Below are 23,773 nucleotides of genomic sequence, written 5' to 3'. Positions count from 1 at the left end.
TGATACTCTTGGCACGAACGTTCTGCACATTGATTGGTAAATTGACTTGCAGCCAACTACAGATTGCACACACATCATGAGTTCTTTAAGGAACTGAAAAGCTAATGAGTGAATAACGGCACCCCTGATGGTCACCCTCAGATGCCCACTGGTTAATCAGACTAGAGTGGCCAGACATTGGTTACGCTGAAATAGCTAATTGGGTCATTAAGTGGTTAAGATTAGCAAATCTTAAAAGGAGTTGACTAGAAGCACGAGCACATTCTGCACTATAAAATCGAAATTAAATAGTTAAAAGAAATAGCTCACTCAAAAACGCACATTCTCATCATTTATACCCTCTTGTTCTCTTCTGTGGAATACAAAAGAGATAGTTTAAATAGCATTTCAAATGCGTTTGACCTTACAATGAAAATCAATAGGGTCCAAAACAACACTGAATCTCACTGATTGTCATTGTATGGTGAATTATCATTACTGGGTGAACTATCCCTTTAAAAAAAGCATGTAAAATGATTGCCTTAAAATATCTAAGCTAGCTTTATTATTTAACTAAGGTAAAAGTGGACTAATCATTTGTCTTTTTCTTTTTTGTGAAGTAGTTGTCAGATATACACACTGACTCACATGATTGACTGGCAGACTGACTGTTTACCATGTACACAACATTCCTTGCAGCGTAGTTGATAGTCATGCATCTAAGACGCATACTCATTTGACCAGAAATTGACTGGTAGCTTGATTACATGGTCATTTGATCACACATATGCACACACTGGTACTGTGGGCATATGTCCATATGTTCCTGTTTATAATGTGGGACATCTGCTCAAAACCCTCCTGTTCCCTTTAGTTAAGCAGCCATCAATCACTCAGACAAAGAAAGAGAAAGTGTTTAAGCTATGTGTGTGTTTATGTGCATAAGGAGGAAGACAGAGAGTACGACTGTGTGTTTCTAATGACTGAGTGGCATTGTTGAGTGTTTATGTAAGTTTAATGAGACAGTGGCTGTATAGTGCTTTATTTTTAATAAGGTAAAGATGTTCAGTGCAGACAGGCCATATATAACTATCTCTCTCTCTCTCTCTCTCTCTCTCTCTCTCTCTCTCTCTGTGTGTGTGTGTGTGTGTGTGTGTGGGAGAGGGAAAGAGGACAGATGCATTAAGCTGTTGTAGGAGGCATTTTCAGAGCTCCACATGTGTCTTCTCAAGAGTATTGTCACTGGATTTTCATCCTATGCTGTCATGCCTCTATTTTTAATGTTAAAATGGCACTTTCGGAAATGTGGACGTTTAGAAAATATACTGCCTTAAACTACACATTTCACATTATCACTTTTTAATATATCCAACAGAATATATCCAGAATATTTTACATTTTCACCACAATGTAATTTCCAAGTTCAATAGCACTCTGTAAAATGACATTTTTAACATATTTAAAAATAAACAAGTCGATTCATTTGTCTTGCTAAGGCTAATTTCAAAGCTACCATTTTTGTATCCTAAATACACAATAATATGTTCATACTTTTTGCAGTTTTCTGCAAATTACTTACTTGTTTGGAAATGATGCATAATGCAAATATGAATCATTTTATAATAATATAAATAACAATAATACAATAAATAATTGATATTCACTTTATTTTCACATAATAAATATTGAAATGGGTTATCTTTATTTCACTCTCTGTTTAGATTTTATGGTAGGACAAGGATAACATAATTCAACTGGTACAGATATTTGGCATTTGAAAAGTAGTTGAGTTAAATGATCAAGTTTCAAGAGACTTTAAATGTGACGATGTGACCTTCATATGACAAAAACAAAAAGTTTCAATCTGTTTGAATAAAAATCAACTCTAGGTGCATAAAAGTGCGCGAAGTTAAAGAAACACCCACACACACTCATCCTTTCATTGGCGGGTGATTAACTGGTCGCATGGTCAAACACACACAAAAGTCAATATTCTCTATTAAATATTATGGATTTGTTTTTCAATGTCATCGACTTCATTACACAGACTTGATTCAGAGACCAGCAAGGTTGTCAAGAGATATGATGGATCATTTCATCTGGGTTCAGCTGTATCAGTTTCCCTGCTTTTTGAGCTGTAAGACATATTTGTTATTAATGAAAATATTATGTTGAACTAACCCTGTAAAATATTGCTTAATTTCAGAATAACTTCTCGTGGTTAAAGACAACTTGACAGCATTCACATCTCATTTAACAGTTGTTATTTACAGTACATCATTTTACATTGTTATATATTACATAAACCTGTCACTGGCCAACAGTCCGCAATCTGTGTGAGGTAGAATTAGGTTCACACAAGACGCCTTCTTACGCTTGTCTGTAGTATTTTTAAAGCATATGAACGTCTTTCAGACCACGAGAGCCACATGTGAAGTTAAAAGTAGGTCATCCTTGACGTTGCTCGAGATATTTACGTTCTGCTTTCTTCTGTTTGAGCACAAGAACACACTCTGTGCTGAATGTTCTCAGTTGGTTTGGAAAGGAGAATGTTATTACCGTTTGATAAAATATTATGATGTATATATTTTTTTAGAATAATGTGTAGCGATGCACAAGAACACCAACAGCATTTGATAAGAAAATAAACAGTGTCAATTTTGATTTCCTGTTATTTTTTTTATTGTAACTGTGTACAACAAAAATGACCTTTAGCTGTAACATTAACATTCTCTTAACTTGCTCTTTGTGTGTCCTTCCTACTTTAGGTGCGCGCGTCAGAGAGGAACTCCATGGCTCTAAGGTGTGCGAGACGCAACTTCAGCGAGTCAGTGCAGAGGTCATCAGGGTCATCGGCGGTCATGTGGTCCACACGCCTACTTTTCCTCTTCGCCCTCTTCACACCCGTCACGCTCGGTAGGACACACACACACGCACACAAAAGCCAATTATTTCCTTGTTGTGTTGTTTTCGCGAGATGGATAAATGAGATGTCTTACTGCTTTTATTTGATTAGTTGGCCCCCCAACCTTGAAGTGCAGACTGTCAAATGAAGACGAGCCAAATGAGAGCGAAGCGCGCTGCTCTCAAATCTTCAGTGGAAATTCCACAAAGTTTGTGCGTCTTATTAAAAGTTTTGGGAACTATTAATTGAGACATCTCTTCTCGCAGCGATAAATGATTCATGAGCAATCACAGAATTTCACAACCGCTGCACATCCGTTATGATCAAAACATTCACACATACGCGAAAACACGCTCGAGCACATATGGGGGAGAGAAATTTGAAACACACAAACAAAAACAACTCCAAAGCCTTTTAATAGAGGGCTGCATTTTTCCAAACACCACAGTGAAATGTGAAATATAGCTGGATTATTTTCCCTTGAACGAGCCTTTTTATGGGCCGATCCATAACTATAAAAATTGTGTGTGAACCTGTTAAAAGTGCGCGAGATCGAGTGCAGATGTAAGAGGATCTGACAGATCAATAATCAGAGATGCAGACGTCTAGACGCTCAATGTGTGTGCACCACATGTCAGCGCGACCCCGTGTGTGCGAGCCGGTCCCTCAAGGGGACCTTTGGCGTAACGTTTTGAGCTCAGAGGACACTGGGGAATTGGCCATTGGGGGAACGTTTTAAAAACATCAGGGCAATGTTCGGCTCCCTCATCGACGTTCTCTGTATCTCAGTAACACACACGTTCATTCAGCCGCACTCCTTTTTTCTCACTGTCATCGATTGCCTCTTTTCTCTGGCACTCACCTTCCACCAGTCTCAAGGGCACTGAAACACAGTTCTACCTCGACAGCAGCCTTCCTCCCTGCACTCAATCCTATTTAAACCAATAACCTACATTATACCATAAGCCCGTTTCAGTTCTATGCATCAGCCCTGCCCACACACTTATGCACCATAATTTCTGCTGGCCTTTGCTTTCTATTAAAATGGTTATTCTGTGTGTGTGTGTGTGTGTATGTGTTGTTAAATCTCAACGGGGGCGATTGCGATGGTGACGGCTTAATGCTGGATCCTGATTGGACGATGATTTGCTTTCTCTACTGTCAGTACGTATGCTAATCAGAGGTGGCAGCAGAATATGAAATTAACTCATGCACACAGTCAAGTGTCATTCACATCCCTTAGATTAATTTCATAAGAGCGAGTGTGTATGAGTGTGTCTGTATCTGTCTCTGTCTGTGTACGCATTAGAATGCAGTTTATTGTGTTGGTGTTTGTCTATGGCTATACGTCATGCGGGGAAAGGAGTGTGTTGCTACGGTAACAGGAAAGGGGTGGCGGTAAAGAATGTAATTTTTGATTTAAGTGTCTGTGTGTGTGTAATTTAAAGAAAGGTTATTACTGAGGACATGATAACTAGATGGATGTGACTTTTGGATGCGGATATGAGATCTTTCTATTGTATAATGAAAGTATTGTTTTGCTCACAATAACTGTATTTATTCCTTTTCTACATGCCGTCTCCCTCTAACACACTCAAAAACTGGATTATTTTATGTTTGAGAGAGAGCGTACGTGAATGAAAAATGTGTTTAAATTTGTTGCATAGTTTGTTCAATGCAATATTTTTTTTCTCTCTTTGCAGTTTTAAGTCGTGCTCCAGTGCCGATGGCTGTGGTGCGTCGAGAGCTGTCGTGTGAGGGTTATCCTATCGAACTGCGCTGCCCGGGCACCGATGTCATTATGATCGAGAGCGCCAATTACGGGCGCACAGATGACAAGATCTGTGACTCGGACCCCGCTCAAATGGAGAACACTCGCTGCTATCTGCCTGATGCCTACAAGATTATGGGCCTCAGGTACAGAGATACATTCACATGCTTTGTGCTCTATTGTTGTCTCAGAGGTTGTATTAATGTGTGCGTCTTTGTATAGTGTGTGTCAGTGTATGGCTACGTACACACTGCAGCTAATTGAGCCATTCTAATGACTATTTGTGACTGTTTTTTCCCCTTCTGTTGAACACAAAAGAAGACATTTTGAAGAATGTTGCTAACTAAAGAGTTTGGACTTCCATAGTATTTTTTTTCCATACTATGGAAGTCAATGGGGCCCATCAACTATTTGGTTACCCATATTCTTCGAAATATCTTCTTTTGTGTTCAGCTGAAGAAATATATTCACACAGGTTTGGAACCACTTGAGGATGAGTAAATGAGAACAGAATTTTCATTTTTGGGCGAACTATCTCTTTTTAACACCAAATTTGTGCTGTGAATAAAGTGTGTATTGGTTTAACCATTCACACTGGATCAGTCACATTTATATGAACACATCAATTTATATAAACACATTAAGTAAATCACAGCTTATTTACTTTCAATAATATATTGTAAATAATAATTGTTTTATTTTATTGAATATTAAATGACATGATGAAGAGGAGTTTTAAGGAGACAAAATCATATTGTTGGCTATTGAATTCTAATAAAAATATATGAAAGCAAAACAGAAATCTAAATAAAATGACAGAAGCACATAACAAAATCACTAAAACTTAAACCAAAATTAAAACAAAAAATAAAAATAAAAGCTAATTTATTCAATATATAATAGTAATATAAATAGTTTTTAAATAATAATAAAATAACACTGGCCATAACTTGACTAGAACCCCTAGTCCAGGTGTGGATGACCGCCTCAGCCAATATGGCCTCCACGTCAACATCAAGAAAACGGAATACTTTGGAGACCAATTAATCTAATGGCAATATCATGGTCAATGGCGAGGGCCTGACGAAGATGAACAGAATCGCGTCTGCAAATAGACAGTGGTATTAATGACGATGTGTGTGTGAGGGTGAATGTGGCCTGGATGTGCTGGAAAGAAGTGAGTCCAATCCATCTCAAGTCAAATATATACCGAATGGTAGTATGCCCAGCTGCGCTGTATGGAGTCAAATGCTGGAGATCTCATAGAGATGTGCATGCGCCGATGGATTGCTGGTGTGTCTCTCTTTGACTTCTACTGTAATGATACAATTTGGTGGTAAATGGGTGTTTTGCCAACTATAGAAAAAATGTGGCAAAGGTGTCTTCAGTGGTATTGGCACGTCCCACAAGCGGTACCAGACATGGTCGCTGACACTGCCTACCATTTCATGGTGGATGGCAAACGCCCACGCAGATGACCGATGCATAGATGGCAGGATATGATGAAACTACACACGAATGGTGCACTCAACTTTGCAAAATGGCGAGCCATGATGCAAAGAGAGGACTCCGCACAAGTGTACAATACGCGAGGATGAAGAAGAAGAAGATACCATTTTGAGTTTGAAACACCTTGTCACATATCTTTGAAATATTCAAACATACAGTATAATTTATTAGTAAAAATAAAGTATTGATTTCATTTAGCACAATTTAGTACATTAATGCTAATTGGGTCTGACATTATGTGTCTGATAGAATGCTTAAAATTTAAAATACCACATTCTACAACCGAATTCATTGATGAAACATTCAGGCGGTGACAATTGCAGTTTCATTAAATATGAGTAGTATGTACAGACCCAAACTAAACTAGTTGGTAATGCTGTGCCGCTATTGAGTTATCACTCTGTCAACTCTTGGAGTGAATCCTGCATTCCAAAGCACAAGGAATGATAATTTAGGGGATTTATTCCCGTATTTAAATGTGGTTGTCTCCCAAAACTTTGCAGTGTGTATGTGGCCTGTGTGTTATGTTTCAGTTGAGCACAACGTGGAGAGCTAAACTGTCAACACTTTGATTTGTGGGCATAATTAGCTCATAAGAGTGCAATAAAAAACAGGAAAAGGATACTGTGCTTCAAAAGCAGGTGTTCACCATGCAGAACAATGCCAGCGTATATCTCTCCAGCGGTTTTTTTTAACAGCACAAGGAATTAATCAGATATACTCATTTGAGATTGTCCACATTACATAACACCCCAAACATGAGCCCTCAACATTTTAGCCACCCTTTTTGCATTTTTTTATGTAGTTTGGCAGGACAAATGAATTATTTGCCTCAAAAACGAGCTAAAGAGACAAACAGAACCCATGCAGAACAAACCCCATTAGCATCTGCGTCATCACAAGAAACATTATCGTTTCAGTTCCGGTGTAATGTCGAGAGCACAGCCTACTATCCATCTGACCTTGACTTTGACTGGGGACGACAACCTAGCACCCCGTGGCACAAGAACAAAGATGTAGAGAAATGGGCTACGTATGATAATAACCACAAACTATGAACGGATGTGTCATGCTGTGTAACGCCATGCCTTGCCCTCATAAAACATTCATAAAAATGGTGGCTTCTACTGTATGGTTTTAATTTTGAACTGGACAGATTTGATTATACAGTTTTTTGTTCATTCAGAATTTGCTCCGTGTGTGTGTGTGTGTGTAATCAGGGGAAACGTGTAAGGCAGAGAGCACCATATCCTGCCCTGAGGTTGCCTGTAATACCACCTGCCAGCTGCCACACACACACACACTGCCTCAGGGTAGACCAGACTGTAAGATCCAATTAGTAAGGCCATAGACCATGCCCAGAGTCAATGTGGAGGAAATTACCATTTATGAGTTCTCTTTCATACACACACGCACATATACCTGTAACACACGCTCACATTCTCTTGCGAGAGCCAATTTAGATGTTTGGATGCTGGCAGCCCGCTTTTATCAACACACAAGAGATACATTTTTCAGTTTATATAACTCTGAGCTACTAATGTGCAAGGCACGCTTTGAACGTAGCAGTGTATAATTCCCATAGAGGAATTAGGAAACGTTCCATGAAACCGAAGACAAGAGAAAGATTTCGCCTTTTTTTTCTCTCTCCGTCCTGCTCCGCTGCTTTTTATAGAAGCTGTGGCTGGAATCACACATCATTTATCATTCTCCACCTCATCTCCCGCTCTCCCTCTCTCTCTGTCACCCGCTCTCTCTCATTTTGTCTGACCTTTACATCTCACTCAGTTTGGGCTAATGTATTCACAGAGTGTGTGTGTATGCGTGTGCCATGGTGGGCTAATGCTCTAATCAATGAGGGAAGGTAATTGGAAGGTGATTGTTTGGGAGCCCCTTATCCAAGATCTATTGGCAGACATAATATATTACACAAAGAGATTTCAACTAGCAGGTCTGATGCAATTCAGAGGAGAGAGAATAGAACTGATTTCACATGCTGCATGCTAAACAGTTGTTCCAGAAATGAAAACGGCAAGAGTACCTGTGATTGGTCAGGATATTTGATTTATATCATTGATCATGTTACATTGCATGTAGAAAAGTTGTTGGTTTGGTTAAAAATGACAATTTCAATAAATTTCATATTTATCCCAAATCTAATAAATAAATGTAATATTTAAAAATAATCGTATTACTGTAATGCAAAAAAGTATACAGTATATCAAATATTTAATTACTGAGTAATATTAAATGGATAGTTCACCCAAAAATGAAAATTTTGTCATTAATTACTCGCTCTCATGTCGTTCCTAACCCGTTAAAAAGATCTTCATTTGTGTTACGAAGATGAATGAAAGTCTTACGGGTTAGGGACGACACGAGGGTGAGTAATGAATGACAGAATTTTCAACTAACGCTTTAATTAAAGGGGGGGTAAAATACCAGGTTTCAGTCAATCTCATGTTAATCTTGAGTACCTATAGAGTAATAGTGCGTCCTTCATATCTCCAAAAAGTCTTTAGTTTCATCATATTTATAAAATAAAAATACAGCTTTCCGATTCTATCCGGAAAAAGCCGAGGTCCTTGATTCTGGGCGTGGGCGGAGCTATAGAGTCAAGCGGGAGCATCCACAACATACAAACTGCATCCACTGTTCCAGTAACACTGGGTTCTTTGGGAAGCTGAACAAGGTAAACTTTCCCTCACATCCCAAAACACACTTTTTTTGGAGACATTCTTGACATCAACCATTCCTATTTAGCGCTGCTGCTGATGATTTCCGGTAGTAGCGCGTCGATGAGCGCGGTCTTTCTCTCCTCTGGTCGACGTGTGCGTGAACGCGCTTTTCCGAGAGCAATGCTCATATAAGGAGTTCCACTCTGGTCTACGTCATTAGATCTACGATAGAAAAAAACCAGCCGAAACGTGTTGCAACCCGGAAGTATGATTTTCAGCACAGAAATTCTCTGTTATTCGTTCAAAATAACTTTTCAAACTTTGGCCATTATTAGCATGAGAATCCATCTCTTTAACACTGTAAACAACTCTGAATATATGAAACACCATTGTACCCCCCCTTTAACAACATGTACTTTTTTATAGGGTTGGGGTTAGGAATAGGGTTTGGTTTAGTGTTAGTTGCATATAATTATTATAAGTATAATTTTTGTTTATTTTAAACAAGTTCTGTACACTTTTTTAAGGTGTCCATGTTACAGTCTAATTATACATTTGAGTAATAATACTGCTGTAGTTATTAATAATAATAATAATAACTACATGTACTTACAATAGGGTTAGGGATAGTAATAGTGGTTGGTTTAGGGTTACTTTCATGTAATTACTGTATGCATAATTTATAGTTATTATAAATTATACAATTATTATACATATTATTAAAATTACTACAGTAACTACATGTAACGCGTAACAAGGACACTGTAAAATAAAATGCTACCAATAATTCTACTACAGTAAGTACATATAAAATACAGTATGTATCAAGGACATTGTAAAATAAACTGTTACCACAGTTTGTACTGAGTTTGTACTTAATTTAATTAGTTTATTTTAATCATATAGGCTCCAGTCTCCCGCAACCCTAGAGAGGATAAGCGGTATGGTAAATGGATGGATGGATGATTTTATTCAAATCATTTTGTCCATACTGGAGGCTTTTAATTACAGTATTACAGTAATAAAATATATATTTTTTTACATTACAGTAAGAGATTTTAGTGATGGATGTGCTTAATTGCCATGACAATAATGTCAATAACTAACTAACTTATTAAATACATACAATTTTGCATATAATATATGCCTAATCTAATTTCTTATTTTCTTTTGACTTTGAGGTAAAAATAAGACCAAAAATGGTTGACATGGTTGGATTTTTTTAAATTATAATTCTTTTTTAGTGATTTTTTTAGATTTCGCTATTCTTTTAGTAAATACAGAGTATATGCATTTAGATCCCCTCTCTTCTCTGAAAATGAAAATAATATAGTGAGTACTTTTACTGTACTGTATATGCATGTACTGAACATTTACACATTTGTCATTTACAAATAAAATGTGTAAATAATAAAACTAGCAATTGTATGTAGCAACTTCAATGCAAGTTCGGTCAAATTCATTGGTGTGCTGCTCATGCTTATTTATTTATTGATTAGAGATTTCCTTTCCTAATCTTCAATTGATTGTGAGGAAAGAGGGTTTGTGGTTTTGCCAAGCTGTGATGTAAATAAAAGCAACTGACTGTTTCCAAAAGGGAAAAACCATATGGTGTTTTCCTAACTTACTATTTGAACATTTTAATGGGTTCTGTCTTCAAGCCTATTTTATCTTACTGTTGTTGACATTTTACATCTTTATTTAGCGATTTGTTCAAAAAGTATAGGGACAATGTGAAAATCATTGTTAAAGCATATGGTAATTGAATTAATGACAGATATATATTGTTGCTGTGAGTGTCAACAGTCGAACCCATCATCTTGCTTGAGTCATGCTCTACTGTTTGAGCTACAAGGACTCATAGTTATAAAAACCCCTCCTTGCAGGACTCATGTCATCAAAAGAGATGATTACTAAACCTGACATGACATCCTGTGTGTGTTTGTGAGCAAAATAGGAAATAAATTATTAACACGCATCAGATATCTCAGTCAGGTGACTTTTTTCAAGGCCAGTGTCTCTGTACATCTGGATGCTGCTGATATATTCATGTGACACACACTGCCCCAGTTCATTCAGTCATCTCCTCACTGCAGCCTGTCTGATCGGACCATTCTCGTACACCCAAACAACTGTGAACGCAAATCTTAAAAGCACAATACCTGGGACAAAATATAGGGTGGGACATTGAATGGCTGTTTTGTGCATGCAAATCTTTACCTCTAATGAAAAAGACAAAAGAATCTCCTCTTCTGTCCTCTCCTCCTAAATTAGGTCATATCTGAGTTCAGCACAATGCCATCCAAGAGCTGTCGCCCCGGAAACCAGAGATGCCCCACAGCACTCTGGGAGTATGACTGTCACACTCACTCAGCACAGCAATTAGGGCTCATACATATACACACACACATAGTCAAACTGTAACACACACTTAACATACCTGCATCTGTACACAAATATAACAAATGTCAAGAGACCAATCTTATACATTCTTCCACTGTCTGACAGCTTGAATAGTAAGAGGCAAAACACACACCCACACGAACACACACCTGAGTCCGTGAGACTGCTGCTTGTCATCGTATAATGATTTTGTGAAGCTAATCTTGGAAACTTAAGAAACTGAAGTAGCCTATGTGTATGTGTGCAATTTAAGTGCCCCATGGGTTCGGACTGGAAGGTTTCCATGGTTACCCGTTGAGCGAGATATAACTGAGCTTTAAGATTCTTGTGTGTGTTTGTATGTGTCAGTTGTGTTGTGTTGTGTTGTGTTGTATGTGTGTGTGTGTGTGTGTGTGTGTGTGTGTGTGTCCATTTGTATTTCTATAGGGTGTAATAATCATGAAGTATGACAGAGATGTCATGTGGTGGTCATCCGTATGTGTGCATGTGTTCCTGCCAAGCAGAATATGTCAAAACTGTTTTTTCCTCTGCCTTTTTTCTTCTTCTTTTTTTTTCCCCCCTGCCAGAATTCGTTCTGCTCTGTATTTTCAGCCCTACATACGACATACATATAAATTACATTTAAACAACAGCATGTGTTCCTGGGCTTTCGGGGGAACCCACATTTTGAGTCTTTCAGCTTCATTGAGATTGTTGAGTAAAAGTATCTTTTTTTTCCCTTTCATTTGATGAAAATGGTATTTCAGGGCTCATTAACTTTTATTGTACATATTGAACGAGTACATATGGTTCATATGCCTAATGTCAGATTGATATTGAATGAACTGAACGAATAGCCTTGCTTTATCTGTCTGCATAAATTGTTCTCTCTTTCTCTCTCAGGTGTAACAACCGAACTCAGTGTGCGGTCGTTGCTGGCCCGGATGTTTTTCCTGACCCGTGTCCTGGAACGTACAAATACCTTGAGGTTCAGTATGAGTGTGTGCCATACAGTAAGTTCTCACACACTTACAGATTTAATTTACGCTTTTTACAACATCGGTATTTCTATTTCTCATACGTAAGGATTTGAACAAATCTCTAAGTATTAAACTTTGATGCATAACTCATTCCTTTGTGCTTCAGGCTATAGACATGAATTATTTCTTAAATTGTGCGGTGGTTCTTCTGAAAGATCTTTGTATGCTTCATACTAGTCTGTGAATATTCTGGGCTAAATTCAAGTTCAGCTCAATCAACAGCATTTAGTGTTGATTACCAAAACCCCCCCCAAAAAAACATTTTGGTTCATCCGTCGAGGTTACTGTGAGGTGCACCTACAAGTGAATGGGGCCAATTTTGGGATGTTATAATTTAATGAAAGCACCTGCATCAATTCTTCTGTTATTTAACCTTATAAAGTTTTAAACAAATATGTAACACTAGGTTTAAGTTTACTTTACAAGTTTTAAAATAGGAAAAAAACTTTACACAGAAAAGTATTGCAAGTGATTTTTTTCACACTGAAATCGTGTTAAGACGCATATTGTTTGTGCATATATTTGAAACAATAAGGTTTTTAACATTTATAAATTTACCCCATTTACTTTCCTTGTAAGTGCCTAGATGTAACCCAGATTTAAAAAAAAAAAATTGTTATTAAGTCAAAATACATGGGTTTGGTAAATAATTTTTTGGGTAGTTACAATTAAGCCACAAATGCTGTCAGCTGAGCATAACTTGTATTGAGAAGAATATTCAAAATATTCCAATAAGATTTTTAATCTGGTGGGTGATAAAATGAAAAACCCCATAGACGTATATTGAAAGAGGGATTCAAGTCATGTCCAAGGACCAGGGCCGGTTGCATAAACTGCTTAGACTAGTCTTAAAAAAAGAAAAACTTCAAGACAAGCCCCAACTTTTTAAAGTCAGTTACATAAGGTAGATCTGTCTAATTTGAATCAGAAAAGTAAGACTGATTACCTCTTGACTAATTTCGAAATGGTCAAATTAGTTCTTAAGACACAGTCTGAACACAGTGGCTACGTTTATGCAACTGGCCACATGATATCATAAAGATTTGAGGGTGGGCTCTTTTAATTTAAGCAACGTCCCATACCACATAACAAACCATTTAAAACCCCTCAGAACACCTTATCAACTACACAGACACTATCCAGGTTTAAAAATCAAGTTACTGTATAATTACTACAACGTAACCCCTTTTGGCATTTTTTTTTTTTTTTTTTCATTTTAATTAATGCATTATTTGGCTCATTTATAAACCCTTTTACTAGAGCAGACTAGCGGCCTCAGGTTGTTTGAAACAAATGTTCCGGGTTTTAGTAAAGCTCTATATCGAGCTCTATAATAATTTGTGGCATAATGTTGATTACCACAGAAAATGATTTCACGTTGTACCTTAGTCCTTTCTTTCAAATCGAAATGATAGAAACACATGAAATGTGAAGATTACATTTAAAAAAATAAAAAAATAATTCAGTGAAATCCTGTTTATTATTTGAGCTGTGACGTTCTATAAATTGTCCTTTTGAGGTGGAAACACTTTTCTTTCCTTGTAATTGTAATTCCTGATGTAATTCCTATGTGATTCCTGTAAACAGTGCTTTACAGATAGTTACGTCATGTCCCTTTCTGGTATTATTGCACATATAGTGTGATATTTATCAGGTTTACTGGCTTTACAGAGGTAAAGTCGTCATGACAAGCAAGTTGAAATATTGGATGTAACTTTAGCCAGATGGCCAGTACACGATTCACATGCCAACACATATAATGTTTGAGTCGTGTGCCTGTACTTCATTTATTTTTTTTGCCTGGCCCTGTGTACTTTAAGTGCCTTATTTTTTGGTGTTCAAACTGTGGTAATGGACGTTAATAATGGACATTATGCCATAAATAATTTCTATAGAGATTGAACATTCAAGACGGGCATTTTCTGAAATTTGGCCCTCACAAGTCTCACATTTACTCATACAAAGAGCCTTAGTCCAAAATAATGACTCCATTAGTTCAGGTTTTTATTCACTATGGCACTGTCATATTTACATCTCAAGTTGATTAGAAACGTTTCTACTTTCCTAAAAGCTTACAGTAGGATTGCAGTGATACCTGGCACCTCAATCAGATCTGTCACCAAATATGAACTTGTACCTGTCAGAAAAATACATATGAATGAACTTCTGTTGCATTTGTCCGCTGTTGTCGGGCCTTGTCCCTTGCCATGACTCATGGGAAAAGATCCTGTCAATCATCTGAGGGCAGAGTGATGTGGTATCAAGTTCTCACGGTTTCTGTGGGGTTGGTGTACCAATCTGGGGTGGCCATGGCAACGGTGACGATAAATCAGTATCATATGACTGCGGCACTGGCAGCAGGAAAAGCCTGAATACACTTACACACTTTGTCTCCCCTACACATTCACACACACACACACTGATTCACAAATGGGTGGAATAGCAGAGACATTGTGGAATTTCTTGCACAGAGCTAAATGACACGAAGGACACACAGGCAGGATGCACACACGGTTCTTTTTGGCCTTTTGACCATAAATCGTCCTGCGCATAGGGGTCATGGAGTGTGTGTGAGTGTTCATAAGTGCATACATGTGTGTTTGTGACCATCTGGTCAAAAAAAGCCTAAAACATTTTTTCCACAGGCCCACTAATTAGTGGGGAGGTCCATCATACGGACGGACACACACACACACACACACAAACAGTATCACATACATACACACACACACACACACACACACACACATGCAGGTAATTTAATTACTTCGGGCTTAGAAACCCTTGGGAACATGTTCCAAATGTTTTCTTGAGGTTTTTCTGGCTTTCTCTTCTCCCCTGTGATGGAGGAGTTGGCAGAACTCCAGTCAACCTTTCTGCTTTGGCCTCAATATGGGACGTCTGTTTTACCTACACACTCCGAAAACTTCACTTCATATAGATACTCAGTACCTGCTCCTTAGATCTGTGTGATTAACTGCTGTCTTTATGGAGGAAATAAAGTGGTTTTGAAATTATAGTCTAGGAATCTTGCGTCCCTGTAAGTCGTATTATTTACAGTACTTTAAAGGATTAGTTCACCCAAAAATGAAAATTCTGTCATCATTTACTCACCCGCATTTTATTCCAAACTCGTAGAGATTTTTCTTCTTCTGTGCAACACAAAAGAGGTTATTCTGAAAAATGTTTCAACTGTTTTTGTCCTTACAGTCAATGTCAATAAGGTCCAAAACAACATTGGACCCCGATAACTTGCATTGTATGAACAAAAAAAATAAAAAATAAAAAAAATAGACATTTTTCAAAATATAGTTTTGTGTTAAACAGAAGAAAGATGGCCATACAGGTTAGGAACAACACGAGAGTGAGTAAATGGTTAAACTTTGAGTGAACTATCCCTTTAAAAGGCAAACTGTCATTTTTGTGTAATATTTTCGACAACTGTAAGTAAAGGCCCGTTCACACCAAGAACGATAATAATTTTCAGTTAAGATAACTATAGCTCACTATTTGTATATAGCCTATTAATAAATTATTAACAATGCAAAGACTACAATATATTAACTATGAATTAACTATAAAATAATAGTTTGCAAATGATTTGTAAGTACTTTATTACTGTAGACTTATTATAAAGTGTTACCAAACAAACAATATTTTTTTCAGTTCTGTTTGATGTTGCTGGAAGCACAGAAATTGTACACTTGATTCACTCTATATATTTTCTAAATGCATTTTATTGATGGAATAAAAAATTTGACCACGTAAAAAATCTTTTGGTTAAACGTACGACTTCTTTCCAGTGATGTATGCTTGACTTCTCCAAACATTTAGTCCGCTCTTTACTTGCAATCAACTGCACGCTCAAATTCATATTTGTCTCCTTCAACAAACGGTGGTGATGACCTTGTCCCTGCTCTATATTTTTTCTTTTTCAACTATTCGTTTCACTAACAATAAGGAAAAAAGATCTGTCGCTACCTGAGTGTCAATGGAACTACGGTAATGATTTTGGTAAACATACAGCAGGCGCCCGTGTTACATTATCCACATCGACCTGTCTGTTAGTTGGGATGCTAGGGTACTAGTAGAGGAAGTCGTAACTTCCCAGTAGGACTGGTCTGTTCTGGCTGTTCTTTATTTATTATCACTGACAGCAAATGACTATCTGTTATTGATCCATTTACAATGTGACTGAAACTTGACTAGGTGTGTGTGTGGGAGACATAATTGCTTCTAAATCAGATCTCCTGGAACCTCATTCACACACTCACGCAGTCTCTCTTGCTTGTGTGGCGGCTTATTTATTGGATGTATTGAGTGATGCATTAACAGTTCATCCTCATGCATATTTCATAGAGAAGTACACACACACACACACACACACACACACACACACACACACACACACACACACACACACACGTAAATTGTTGCAACCGTCTAGATTGTATTTTTTTCAAGGCAAATCAAGCTCTTATTGCCATTGCATGCAGTACAATGGCATTGTTTTTGTCTTTCATTATTGGTTGCATAATGTTTAAATAAAAAAAGGTACTCAAGTTTATTTTGAGAAATAAATATGAAAAGAATATGTAAATGGTAATGTATGCAAGGATAGAAATATACAAAAGTAAAACCAATACGATTTGTATTTTAAATCATCATAAATAAAAGCAAGAAGCAGCTAATTAAAAAAATCTACAATTTCCATATTACTTTCACATATTACATATTTCTAAACCACTTTCCCATTCCTCCATCAATCAGCCAATCAAATAGTCCTGTCTCTAACTCACAATATTGGTCAAGCCAATGAAGTTGTGTCAGGGTACAAGTGTTTAATAAAAAAAAAAGGCAACATTCAGTTTAAATTGGAATGAAAGCAAAAATTTTATCTTTTTTTTCATATCATATCAAATAAATGAATACATAATGATAAATCGGTGAGATTTAAGTCTGTCTTTTATTCATCAGCCAAGAAGGCTTGCCAAGAAAGCTGCTCTGTATCTAAACCATAGCACCCAAGACACATGAGAAATATTTGTGAAACAAACCCTATTTCTTTCCCTCTAGTTTGTTTTGATGCATTCATTTTTCTGGTTAATAGTCTAATATCAAATGGACACTATATTTGTTTTCAAAAATTATGATCACTTTGTTAATGGAATTTCTAGAGTACAAATGAAGCACATTTTACTACTTACTAACTCACAAGATTGTGTTAAGATACGTTGCACATTGCATGCATAATATGGAATTGAATTACTGTGAAGTATTTAATATTGCATCATTAATCTGTTCTCTCTCTCTCTTTTTTTTCTTCTTCCACCCTTTTCTGAATGCAGAAGTGGAGCAAAGAGGTAGGTCCATTACTTTAATGTAATTTAAGTGTGTAATTCACTGTCAGGCTGTTATGGTGTTATTTGATACTAATGACAGATTGGCGATCAGTAGCTCATAATGGTTTATAATAGGAATGCGGAGGAGAAACTTGATCTCAGACCAAGGCTGTACTCCCTGAATTAGACCTCTATTTCTCACTGTCTCCTCTCTCTTGATCTCTCTCAGTGTATCTGGTGGTTTACCATGTATCAGATGAACAGGGAGGTGTTGCCACTGTTTAAAACTTAAGCTGCCGATTGTGCTGACCACAAGACGTGGCAGCGTGAAACTGATGTCTTGCGATGTTATGGGTCTTGAATGGCCTGGGGTGAATCTCTAGACCTTAACAAAAAAGCGTATTTTCTGCATAGCTGATGCATAAACAATTATCACATTTATCAAATGGTGAGAACACTCAAATCAAGTGAATTGGCATTTTGAAATGGGAGCTTTTTATGTCAGGTTGCCTTGATTTGGAATAGAATGGTACGCACATTACAAAGCAATTTTTAAGTTGACAAAAACAGAAAAATAGCTGTCATTTTTACTGTGTATGTAGTTACAAGCCTTTCTTATCACAGTCAACTCTGGCTTCTTGATTGTAATATTTGAAACATGCTATTTCTGTAAAGCTGCCCTGAAACGTTATGTATAGCAAAAAGTACTTGAATTGAACTGAATACTTGGATACAACTTTAGAAATTAGAAAGAAAAAAAAAATTTAAAAGTGATTTAATAGGCGACCAAAACATTTGACAGTCACAAGTAATAAAATAAAAAAATAAACACAAATATACTTGAGTTTATCAAAGGCCAAGATAAGTTCCTGGATTAAGACATATTGTGGAAAATTAATGCATCTAAAACAATAAAAGGAAACATCCAGTAATAGTTAAAATACCAGCCACACTTCCCATGAGGATGTCCCTCATTCTGGGAACGGAATGGTGGGAAAGGGCCGTTTCTATGGCAGGCATTCCGTGTGACTGTTTGTGCGCTCTCTTTTCTTGTGTGTGTGTGACCATGTAAGAATATCTGCATGGTTTGCAGAAGTATCATTATAAATCAAAGAAAGTGAAAACATTACACACACACACACACACACACACACACACACACACACACACACACACACACACACACAAACACACACACACACACACACACACACACACACAAGCGTACATTTATAAGATATGCATGACAGCACGGCCTGCTGCGTGGACGGTGGCTAACCCTGATTTTAAGCCAGTCTCAACTGTGTTCATTGGTCATTGATTTTTCACAGTACTTTAAAATGTAATTTGAATTAGTCCCAGAAAATTTTTCCCAGGGTTAGCAAATATTGTTGCTATTTTTCCCAGCAATATATTGTGGGTAAGTTCATAAAATAGAATGTTAGTATTACAAGCTGCAATTCTGCAGGACAAATTAAGGTTGATTTGCATAAGGCTTAACAGATGATTATTTTCATCTTCACATTTAATGTACCAGGAATAATAGGGTGATGGTTCTTAACCACCCCCCACATAAATTCTCACACCGTGTGAATTTTCCTCGGGGTTAGAGAAGTCGGTGCGACAGATTTTCAGAAACTCCTGAGGGATTCTGCTGGAGTCATGAACTATAAATCGGGTTACTAGTCATCAGATATGATTTAATAGATGTCTCTCTCTCTCAGGCTCAAAGCATGTAGCTTTCTGATAACTTTGGTTTTGGATCATTGCATTTGTTAGCATGTTTTATGGGTCAATGACATACAGAAGTGTTCACAAAAAAAAGAAGGAAAATTCTTTGGAAAAATATCTAAAACACAAGCTCTTAGAAATATGCTCTTTGTCTTTGAATAATTTTCAAAGAAAAGTTTCAATTTGATGAAAATTATGATAAAAGGGTCAAATTATTTAAACATATTTAAGAAAGGTCTACAGGGGGCATTTTTGGTAGATTTTTTTGGGTTGCACATGGACAAAAGTTTGTAAATTATGAATACGCAGTGAAGAAATAATAATACAAGATAATAATCCTAAGAATGAATAATACAAGATTATGCTTACTTAAGCTTATCTTAAGTATTTATTCGAATAAGGATTATTTTCTTCATTAAATCAGGACAATTGTATCATTTTTCACTTTGTGTCCATAAACAAAATATCAAAATTCATTTTAATTCAGAAATGTAAAACATGCTCATCATAAAAGAGAGTAGGTCATTGTATTTTTGAACTGCATTTCATGTACTTTTAATAAACGAATATATAGGACAACAAAATGAGCATTAAATTACATTCAAAAGTGTGTCTGCAACTCACTCCATCTCTTCCTCTTTCAGTCTTTCTCTGTCCAGGTGTATTGAGAGGTGTGTACCAGAGTGAACACCTCTTTGAGTCGGACCATCAGTCTGGATCATGGTGTAAAGACCCCCTACAGTCATCCAATAAGATCTACTATATGCCCTGGACACCTTACCGCACAGATACACTGACTGAGTACTCATCTAAAGAGGACTTTATTGCGGGTCGCCCTACCACAACATACAAACTACCACATCGGGTAGATGGCACTGGGTTTGTGGTGTTCGATGGTGCGCTTTTCTTCAACAAGGAACGTACACGCAACATTGTTAAATTCGACCTGCGAACTCGTATCAAAAGCGGTGAGGCGATTATCGCTAACGCTAATTACCACGACACCTCGCCGTATCGCTGGGGTGGGAAATCTGACATCGATCTAGCAGTGGATGAAAACGGACTGTGGGTAATTTACGCCACCGAACAGAACAATGGACGAATTGTGGTCAGTCAGCTCAACCCCTACACACTACGAGTGGAGGGGTCATGGGATACGACATACGATAAGCGATCGGCCTCCAATGCTTTCATGATCTGCGGAATCCTCTATGTAGTGAAGAGCGTTTATGAAGATGACGATAATGAAGCGTTGGGGAATAAAATCGACTACATGTACAACACAGAAAAGAGCCGTGAAACGCACCTCAGCATTCCGTTCCCAAATTCCTACCAATACATCGCAGCTGTGGACTACAACCCCCGAGACAATTTGCTGTACGTGTGGAACAACTACCATGTGGTCATATATTCTCTCGACTTTGGAAACAATGACAACAGATTGGGCTTTGGTGAGTTTCCCTTTAATTTAAACACATATTTTTTTCCTAATGTGACCATTCTTAATCCAAATGATCTCAGAGAACACCAATAGCACTGAGGTCATTTGCATTTTATTCCTTTACTGGTTTATTTTAATTAAACTGGGTTTGGTTCATACAACAAAGTAATGGGTTAATTCAATCAATCAATCAATCAATCAATCAATCAATCAATCAATCAATCAATCAATCAATCAATCAATCAACAAATCAGCCAATCAATCAATCGATCAATCAATCAATAAAAACTTTATTACAGACTCAGGGTCCAATTTTTAAAATACACCCAACATATAACACAACAACAATAAAATAAAATAAAACATCACTGCATTACAAAAATACAGATGTACCAGTGTTTCCACAATTTAGACTGATATCGTGTAGTGCTAAACCTTATATTTGATAGACCCATGATAATCTAATTTTTAGAAGCATAAAGTTGGCAAACAAATTTGTACATAAGATTTCGTAACACAGTTTTAAACGTCTCACTTGCACTATGCCATCTAGGTCTCCTTGATAAAATTCTCATTAACATCATTGTACACTACTTGAAGCCTTTGTTAGCTAGATGTTCTATAATTTGTCCACTTATGGGCAGTTTTAAGTGGTGTACACACAATGAATACATACAGTACTACAACAGGCCACAATTTTAGTTTTTAAACTCATTATTTTAAAATATTCCACTCCAGTGAGTTTTTTAATCAAGAACTGCTGCAATCATTGAATCTGTGTTGAATTTGAGAACAGAAACAGTTCACAGATCAGACTGAGCGATTCGTTCATCAAACAGAGTGATTCATTTGTAGTAGTTTTTTAAAAATGGCTGAAATGTTGGTCTGTTCATCAAGCAAATCTTATTACTTAAGGAGACTTGGAATATAGTGCAAGGACTACTTTTGTTGTGATTTTTTTACATTTAAATTTTTTGGGTGAACTATCCCTTTAAATGTGGGCCGTCAGGGGTAAAATTGATTGCGCCCACACAGTCAGAATTTATTTTACAAGTATTGTACTTCTCTGTGATTGTCAGTCACAAATCTACTTTGAAGAACTAAACTGGCAGAGTTAGAAAGCCCTGTCATTTTCACTCACTCATACAAGTATTCATGTCAATGATAAAAGAGACCTTCAGGATTTCCCCCTGACTTCCATTTCCAGAGAATGTTATTGTATAGGTTATCGCAGTCCATTAGTCAGGTTATTTTTCACTTTGTTTTATTCCTCCTTCAAATTTAGAGTTCAGGCACACTACTTACACAGTATTGTATTGCAATTTTAGTCAGCTTGCCAGCTCAGTTGAGATGCAGCTGAATTAATCATTATCTACATTGCTAACAGTTATTATCTCCAGCATCTACTGACATCCCCATTAGAGCAGAGGAGAGTGTATCTCTTTGCTCTTAACTGGGTCCAAATTGAGCATATTGTGAGATTTGCTTAATAAATTGCAAATAAATTCTCACTTGCACTTTCAGTTCATTACAGAACAACTCGCACAACAAGCAAAGACTAAATGCAACTAAAATACCTGTTTTTTCATATCTGAAGTTTTTGAATCCCACTTGCTGAATTTAGTACTTCATTTTCAAAACAGATCTCCAAAGGTTTAAATAGCTTTTTAAAAAATGATAAACTTCACCTGCTGGTGCAAATGTATGGAAGTGCTTGTTAATGACCCTGCCGGCATTGATTTTCTTTATTAGAATACTCCACATCAAAGATCTTGTAAAGCATGAGTTAGAGTGGGAGTGTAAGCCAACTAAGCTAATGCAGATCAGACGCTGTTTAGTGGTCATATCAAAGTGAATATTGCTATAACGACACCATCTTTGTGTAGTTCAGGTTTTAATTAAATTTTATCTTGGTTTAATTAGTTTTTAATTTCGTCTGCTTGTCAGCTTTGAAGGAGAAAAACTGAAAAAACATGGGCATTTTGTCAAGTAAAACAGAGGAGAGAATGTTCTAGAAATAGAGGCTTGTGCACAGTCAAAACTTAACTCCGTTATAACGGCATGATTCATAATTAATTTGCCAATCACGATTTTTTGCTTAGAACAGAGCAGAAAATATGTGGCAAAATAGTGACAAAATGTTCTTTGCTCTAATCTACTTTAAATGCAAGAAACAAGTAGAAATACAGGTATGTAAATCAAAATACATATAGAAATATTAATATATCAAAAACATAAATTAATAGTTTACATATGTCTGACCTAGTTTTTACATGTACAGTATACATTTATTCATTTGAATTTTAAATAACGAATCGGTTGAGTGAATGATTCAAATGACAACGAATAAACTAAACTAAACTAAAGGTGGATCATATTCAAATTTGTGTGACAAAAGACAAGGATATACAATATTTTTGTTTTTATTTGGTAATTTATTCATTTAATTTACTTGTGGATTCCTCGCCCCAATCCTTGCGCAACTCGAACAGATTTCAGAAAACTACAGTTTGGCAATAAAATTATTTGAGGACAGCAACATGCACATTTTATAATGGGAATAAGCTTTATGTTGCATGTTCTAATGACAAATTTATATTATATATTTATATTTATATCTCTCAAATGGCTCGGGTATATGGAGAGCATTCACAGGCTAAATGGAGTGCACGTCACTGTCACGAAAACCATGATCTTTTAACAATTAATCACGCTACTTTTGACTTAGACTACTTTGACTACTCTTTTGACTTAAATTTTTTTGTTTGTTGCCACAAACACTAACTGCCTAACAACATTTATCTGTCGTAGCCATAGATTCCCTCCAAATACTATAGTAGCTAGCTACAGTTATTTTTACTGCAATAAAACTGAAATAACTTGGTATTATCTTAAGTCCCTGTTGGAGCATGTTGGTTACCTCTGCAGTGATTGTGTCGTCGTGCCCAGGGCAGCTTTTTTCAAATCACGCAAGTACATCTCCGTCTACATCTAC

At 36.7% G+C, this 23,773-nt stretch overlaps 1 protein-coding gene across 2 annotated transcripts in view; it reads left to right on the top strand.

Moving 5' to 3' along the window:
- Window positions 1-23,773, top strand: part of adgrl3.1 (adhesion G protein-coupled receptor L3.1) — a 115,559-nt gene that overhangs the window by 31,408 nt on the left and 60,378 nt on the right. The window contains exons 2-6 of one of the 2 annotated variants that reach the window (XM_079614721.1): window positions 2,748-2,895; window positions 4,588-4,801; window positions 12,128-12,237; window positions 17,613-17,627; window positions 19,982-20,788. In XM_079614721.1, the coding sequence (XP_079470847.1) occupies window positions 2,772-2,895; window positions 4,588-4,801; window positions 12,128-12,237; window positions 17,613-17,627; window positions 19,982-20,788 (1,270 nt within the window). In that variant the 5' untranslated portion in view covers window positions 2,748-2,771. Of the gene's footprint in view, window positions 1-2,747; window positions 2,896-4,587; window positions 4,802-12,127; window positions 12,242-17,612; window positions 17,628-19,981; window positions 20,789-23,773 lie in introns of both variants that reach the window. The other variant, XM_079614720.1, reaches the window with a different exon arrangement.

The sequence above is a fragment of the Phoxinus phoxinus genome (genome assembly GCF_949152265.1).
Source record: "Phoxinus phoxinus genome assembly, chromosome: 6".
NCBI classification, from domain to species: domain Eukaryota; kingdom Metazoa; phylum Chordata; class Actinopteri; order Cypriniformes; family Leuciscidae; genus Phoxinus; species Phoxinus phoxinus.
This window is presented reverse-complemented; position numbering and strand designations above follow the sequence as displayed.